Source organism: Penaeus chinensis, chromosome 37 (assembly GCF_019202785.1).
Source record: "Penaeus chinensis breed Huanghai No. 1 chromosome 37, ASM1920278v2, whole genome shotgun sequence".
NCBI classification, from domain to species: Eukaryota; Metazoa; Arthropoda; class Malacostraca; order Decapoda; family Penaeidae; genus Penaeus; species Penaeus chinensis.
This window is the reverse complement of record NC_061855.1, coordinates 7,631,020-7,638,519: the sequence shown is the minus strand read 5'-3', so window position 1 is coordinate 7,638,519 and position 7,500 is coordinate 7,631,020. Positions and strand designations below refer to the sequence as shown.

The 7,500-nt window shown below is 31.9% G+C and overlaps 2 protein-coding genes across 2 annotated transcripts in view; one reads left to right on the top strand and one right to left on the bottom strand.

The window, feature by feature from the left end:
- LOC125045664 (galactosylceramide sulfotransferase-like) overlaps positions 1 to 569 on the top strand; it is an 11,963-nt gene extending 11,394 nt beyond the window's left edge. Inside the window, exon 9 of the mRNA XM_047643081.1 lies at positions 1 to 569. This exon is cut by the window's left edge and continues 434 nt beyond it. The gene's annotated coding sequence lies outside the window, so the exon portion shown is untranslated.
- A 3,469-nt stretch (positions 570 to 4,038) lies between these two features.
- Positions 4,039 to 7,500, bottom strand: part of LOC125045500 (cytochrome c oxidase assembly factor 8-like) — a 4,168-nt gene continuing 706 nt past the window's right edge. Inside the window, exons 2-3 of the mRNA XM_047642794.1 lie at positions 6,076 to 6,288; positions 4,039 to 4,689 (exon numbers count right to left, since the gene is read on the bottom strand). Of these exons, the coding sequence (XP_047498750.1) occupies positions 4,465 to 4,689; positions 6,076 to 6,288 (438 nt within the window). The 3' untranslated portion in view covers positions 4,039 to 4,464. The remainder of the gene's footprint in view (positions 4,690 to 6,075; positions 6,289 to 7,500) is intronic.

Here is a 7,500-nt window from a genome sequence, read left to right as displayed (position 1 = left end):
TTTTCCATAATTAAGCTCTTTACTAGTAATATTCATATTACTCCTATTTACTCATATATATTTAAAGAGTTGGCCTCAAATATAACACAGACTGTAATAAAGAGTATAAGCTCTTTAACGAAAATTACCAGATGGGCTGATGTACTAAATAAAATAAATGCTGATTCTCAAGAAAGGCTGTGTACAGCTCCTTATGGCTTGTGTGAGCTGTGATCTGTGTATGCAGAGTGATGCAGTAAAGGTGCTTAAATCATGTACTTACTTAAGTAACACAATAAATTGTAAAAATAATGTATATGTGACTATGTGTTGTTATGATGAGTAAAGTCTGGTGTAAAAACACAAATATTTCTTTTAAAGGGAGGAAAGCTAGAATCAAAATGAATTATGCTAAGGAATCTGTTTATATCAAAATATTTATAATCAAAACAAATAAAATCAAAACACTAATAACTACATATGTACCTATCTTTGCTCACGCTCACCCACACCGACACCCACACCCACACCCACACCCACACCCACACCCACACCCACACCCACACCCACACCCACACCCACACCCACACCCACACCCACATCCACACCCACACCCACACCCACACCACACACCACACACCACACACCACACACCACACACCACACACCACACACCACACACACACACACACACACACACACACACACACACACACACACACACACACACACACACACACACACACACACACACACACACACACACACACACACACCCACACTCACACACACTCACTCACTCTCTCTCTCTCTCTCTCTCTCTCTCTCTCTCTCTCTCTCTCTCTCTCTCTCTCTCTCTCTCTCTCTCTCTCTCTCTCTCTCTCTCACTCTCTCTCTCACTCACTCACTCACTCACTCACTCACTCACTCACTCACTCACTCACTCACACACACACACACACACACACACACACACACACACACACACACACACTCACTCACTCACTCACTCACTCACTCACTCACTCACTCACTCACACACACACACACACACTCACTCACTCACTCACTCACTCACTCACTCACTCACTCACTCCAAGGGTACATAAATGTCAGACAACTCATTTTTTTTTTTTTTTTTTCTTGCCATCCATTTGACAATATTGTTCAAGATATAGTAAATGAACCTTGGATATTTGTGAGAAACTGCTTGACACTATGGAGAAAAAAGTTTATCTGAAACAGTTTCTTTGTATATAGATAATAATAACTAGATAATTATTCTTAGAAGTATCAGGGCAGTGATATTCACAAAAGGCATTTTTGCAATTTTTGTTGTATGTGGCAGTTTTTTTACCAAACAAAAACAAAAAAAAAAATAATAATAATAAACATAATGATGAGTAAAGTGTATATTCCTTATCACAGAGAACTAATATACCTCAGTAGACTGACATGTGGCATATGTTTTCTACAGTGTGCTAATATGTCATATCAAATATTATGAATTAAGTTCTTATAGCCTTAGCTAATCTTTCCATATACAATGTCTAGTAAACATGATTAGACTACCTGTTTCAAGCATTTAGGAATTTAGAAATAATCTTAAACAGCTATAGTTAATGTTATTATTTCATTATCAAAATAGCATGCGCAATAAACCCATATATTGTACAAAGTGCATTTATCTACACATAGCAAAACTAGTTGCTTTAGTTTCGTATGATAACTTTCATAAGTACGACCCTTTTAAAGATTATATAAATGTTTTAAAGAGATGGCAGGTGGTCCATAATATGTATGTATATGTGGACTTATTTCAATACTTACCTATGTAACTATGAGAAATAATTATTAGTGGAGTGTTTGTACAGATTAGACAGAAAACCACAGACTCTATGGTGAAGTAAGGTAATGAAGAATAAGCATGCACTCATATTAATAGAACTAGCCTGGTTTTCAATTCCTAATAATCAGAAATATAAATTGTCTCTGAAACTGATGAAAAGAGCACCCTACTTCAAAAAAAAAATAAAAAATAAAATACCAGAAATTAATACATTCACATATATATGGACTTCAATGGGAACCAATTTACTTGGTATCTACAGAAGGCAGACTCAGAAATATAATAAGATCTCAGCATTTTAATAAAGTATAGATACGATCAGGATGATTATTAGTCGTTTGAAAGAATATCTGACAAAAACATTCTAAATAAGCAGAGAATTGTCATCACTACAACACTTTCCTTTACCCAGAAAATAACAGAACAAAAATTGGTTGTTCTTTTTCACTTTTCTACCAAACGGAGTAGTTTTAAAAGCCTAATAGATGTAGCACTGGAAAATCTGTGAAGGTATCTTTCAAGACTGTATATATATATATACATATACATAAACATATATATTCTTAAATGTACAGTGGATGGTAATTTTATAATGTATATATTTCCATGTAAATGTACCATGTGAAAAGTAAAATAAATAGAAAAAAGTATTTCTGACTCTTTTTGTCCACACTCTTCCTCTCAGAACATGCATCTGCCTGCTTAATGTAGCTGCAGTGTCCCATCATATGCTCTCCTATATTCCTTCATTTCTGAAAGTACTTTTGTAATGCTGAAAAAAAAATAATGATGATACTGACAATAATTATAATTACAATAATTATGGTAGAATAGGAATAATAGTTAAACAAATAATAATTATAGTTGTGAAAGTAATTATGGTTATGCTAACAATGATAATCATAATGAACGACAGGAAAACAAGAATATTTTCAGAAAGGTAATGACCGATATAGATATGAATAGATAGCTAGATAGCTAGATAGATAGATAGAAAGATATATGTATATACACATATATATATTTGTGCGTGTGTGTGTGTGTGTGTGTGTGTGTGTGTGTGTGTGTGTGTGTGTGTGTGTGTGTGTGTGTGTGTGTGTGTGTGTGTGTGTGTGTGTGTGTATGTGTGTGTGTGTATGTATGTATGTATGTATGTATGAATATATATATAAATATATATATATATATATTTACATATATATATAAATATATATATATATATATATATATATATATATTTACATATATATATAAACATATATATATATTTACATATATATTTACATATATATATATATATATATATATATATATATATATAAAAACATATATATACACAGATATACACACACACAAACACACATATATATATATATATATATATATATATATATATATATATATATATATATATATACATACACACACATACGTACACACACACACACACACACACACACACACACAATATATATATATATATATATATATATATATATATATATATATATATATATATTTATATATATATACACACATATATATATATATATATATATATATATATATAAATATATTTACATATATACATAAACATATACATGTATATAAATATATATATATATATATATATATATATATATATATATATATATATATATATATGCACATATGCTCTTTTTATTTTTCAAAAAGTTCAGTAACTTGCTGCAGAACCTTTGATTTTTTAAATTTCTCATTGTCTTCTGAGTAAACTTATTAGCTACTGTTTTTTCATCAATTTCAAACAGTTCCATTTTGGTAGGATATGAATAGGAGGATTTTGATGACAGAGCCCTCATGAGCCAGGTTAGAACACAAGGTATTAGTAATTACAAAAAACATCTTGACCCTTAAAATTGTATATATGAATTAATTCCAAGGATTTTCATTCCAGATGATCTTATATGTAAATTTTTATCTCTATCATTTATCTATACATGATACTCTATTTATCTAGACAAACCAAATCACATATATATCTTTCTTTTTCTTCTTTTTCTTATTTTCTTCAACAAACTTAATGAATGAAGCCTGTAGAAGATTTATTGCAAATATTTTATGTCACGTTTGTATAAGCACTTTTTTTCTGAAATTCATGAAAATGTCTTTTCCTTACTCTATGAAGGTGAAATGAATTTTTTGTAAGAAAAGAATAACTAAAAGAGATGTTTAGAGAAATTATTTTATTCAAAATGTTATATACTTTGCATATAAATACAATAACTTATACAAGAAAATATTTCTTAATGTCATCCAGTAAACAAACATGTTAAACTCTATATCAACCACAAGTTTAATAAACAGACTTCTACCCAAATATCAAGTTATTTCAAGCTGTTCAAAAGGATTTTTTTTTCTCTTTTTGATTTTAATTAAGAGTTGCATTATTCACAGTGAATAACTAAAATCATCACAGCAATTGTTATGCACTAAGGCTGAAATAAAACCCACAAATGAAGAGCAAAGGTAACTCCAAAGACATGGATAATATCATCAAATAGTCTGCATACTTATGCGCTGGCAAAAACATGTTTCCCACTATACAAATACTTACAAAATATCAACAAATCATTCAAATAAATCTGAATAGTTTATCAGCGTGATTTCCCTTTCTGCTGCATCCAGACTCGAGCAGCCAAGAGAATGTTATTTGCATTTTTCTTGTACCACTCTCTATTGTACTCTTGATGCACTACCCTGTGATCATCAAGGAACTGTTTGTAGAATACAGCCATTTCGTCAGCTGAGAGCGTTCTGCGTTCAGTCGCTTGGCTGCCGTATTTCTCCTTTAGCCGTAACTGCACAAATTCTTCCTTCATCTAGTCAAAGTGAAGAGAGATTAAAGTTTTGTAAATAAATCAGTTTTTGTTTTAGCAAAAAAATGAAAATTGTTACTACTTATATAGCTTCCAATCCTATTTTCATAATCCTAGTATTAACTAAACACAAACATTCAAACATTTTCTTCCTTAATACTAATACAATAAAGATATATATCTTTTAAACAGAAAGATAACCCATTATGTTCCATCTTAGAAAACAATGATTATTACTTGTAAATTAGCCCTCCCTGATACTAGGAAGGCAAACATACATGGCTTAACCCATTACCACCAGGGAAAGTTAATAAAAAATAGGGAAAATGCTGTGCTCCTTTTTTATATTTTCGTCAAACGTCTCTGCTAGTGCTTAGCCACAAAGGATTTCACTTTTCCTTGAATTGGCAGGAAAAACATACTTTTTACTAGTGTTATAAATATAGATGGTGTTATATTTATTATAAACATTATAATTACTATAATGTTATAAACATTAGTAACAGCAAAAAAAGATAACATAAAATATTTTCGTAAATCAATGAAAAGGGTGAATGAGTGAGATAGGCAGTACTCATAACTGGCTTACTGGTGACTTAGTACAAGTGTAGCCATCTATGTGTAAAACCAATTAAACAAGTGAACTCACAGTGGGCATGGCATGTATGTACATGCCATGCCCATCGGCAAGGGGTTAATGACTATGCTTTTAGTTTATACATTTTTTTTACATATAGATGGTTCTACAAGAGCTTAGTTACCACGTAAATAATTGCTGTTAATATTTTCATAATAATAATATCAATATTACTAGTAATGATGTTAAAAGAATTAAAAAAAAAAAAAAAAAAAAAACTTTTTTGCAAGAAAATTCATAAAATAGGGTATTCAGGTCAGGTCTGACAGGACTAGTATTTGGCTCCTTGGTGATTAAGCTCTTGTGGATGCACCTGTATGTATAGAAACTTAATAAACTAAAATCACAGTGGATCTGATATATATTTGCCCTACCAGCATTAACAAGTTAATGCCTACTAATTGACTTGTTGGTGTCTAACTATTTCTCACTCTCAGTCTCAATATCAATTTGTGAAGCAATCTATGTGTAAACAAAATTAATAAACTAAAACTGAATTGGATATGACATGTATATTTGCCCTCCCAGCATCAACTCATTAAAACCCTTCCTGCTGAAAGACTTCCCTTATTAATTTGCCCTTTCTCATAACTAGTGTATAGAAAAATTAAAAATTAAACATTAAGCTGAACAAACATGATTATATTCCAGCAAAAAAAATTAAAAAGTCAATTAAAACTACAATGTTAAGTGCACTGACAATTATAATAGGAACATAACAAAGAGCACGAGACAACAAGAGGTTCCATTACCTGTTTGAACTTAGCATTATGAGAAGCCCAAAAGCTTTGGTTCCAGTCCTGTGTTGCTTCCCTTGTCTCTCTGTACCGCTGTTCCAAAGACGTTTCCTTGGGAGGGACATAGTACCTGACTTTTCGAAGGTTTGATTGGCGATCAGGAGGACCAATGCAATCACATTTGACTTCTTGAGGGTCAACTCCCAGACTGTTGTACTTTGCTTGTTTCTGGAATGGGTCGATCATAAGAAAAACAGAGAGAGAGAGAGAGATAAAAGGATGTTGGCAATGTGATAGTAATTTTTAAAAGAAATTTGTAAAAGAAACCTGTAACAGATTCTAACAGAAAAAATATTAGGATAATGGTATCTAGAAGTCTATATCAATGAAAGGTTATCATACATAAGAGCCAATGCATATTTTTATTTCAAGAGGCTAAAGAGCCAGAGACCCCAAGGAATTATAGTCACTATTAGTATGAAAATGCATCATAAACAATTGGAAAAACCTATTCTTCCCAATTCGTATAAATCTAATATCTACATTCTTTCCATGTTTCATTTTTTCTTATTTTTTGGTTACAAGATACATACATATGGTTTTCAATAAAGGCTATTTTTTTCCCTGGCTGTGTTCTGTTCAAATCTACTTGAAAATTGCCTTGATAGAAGATCTTATTCTGAGGTACATCACTGTGCTCGTCATTCAATGTCTACTTATTGCGGCTTACCCTCTAAATCATAGTTAAAAATGACAGTATAGTTGGCTTTCACAAACTAAAAATAATAGTACCATACTGGATAGTATGCATCACCTATCCATACCAAAGTAATAAAGTAATCAGAAGTAACCCAACAATCCCTCATTGACCTTACACTCTCCGCTGCCGCTGTATCTGTTGGCACACCAGTCAAAGGCAAACAAGATTCCAATTCATATATTCTGGCAAGAAGTAACTTGTAGACCTGCTCTGTACTGTATCATTAAATAAAGAACCATTTGCAGAGGACATAGTAACAACTCTGCAAAGGGTCACTATAAGGTTGGACTCTAAGGTGTAGGTCATCCATCAAAGAAACACAATAAGTTTGAAAGATATCTTGATAGAACAAAACACAAATATGAAAGAAAATCAGTGTTTTCAAAACGGTATTTGTTAAAGCGAGTGACGCACCTTCCCAAGGCGAAGTCCCAAAATCAGGGTATGATGAAAACTTAAAAATCCAAACTTTGTGCCAATTGCCGCAACAACTTTGCATAGAAAACGCAACGTTAAGAACTCTGGCTGTAAGAGGGTGCTGTGGACTTGCACAAGATATTTTTGTAATTTCGCAGTAATTATGAGGCGGCAGCATCTATACCTTTATGGTTTGACTCTATTTCTTCTGCTCTATAAGGTGGCTTGTCCAATTCCCTCTATCCCTATGCATCACTCTCATT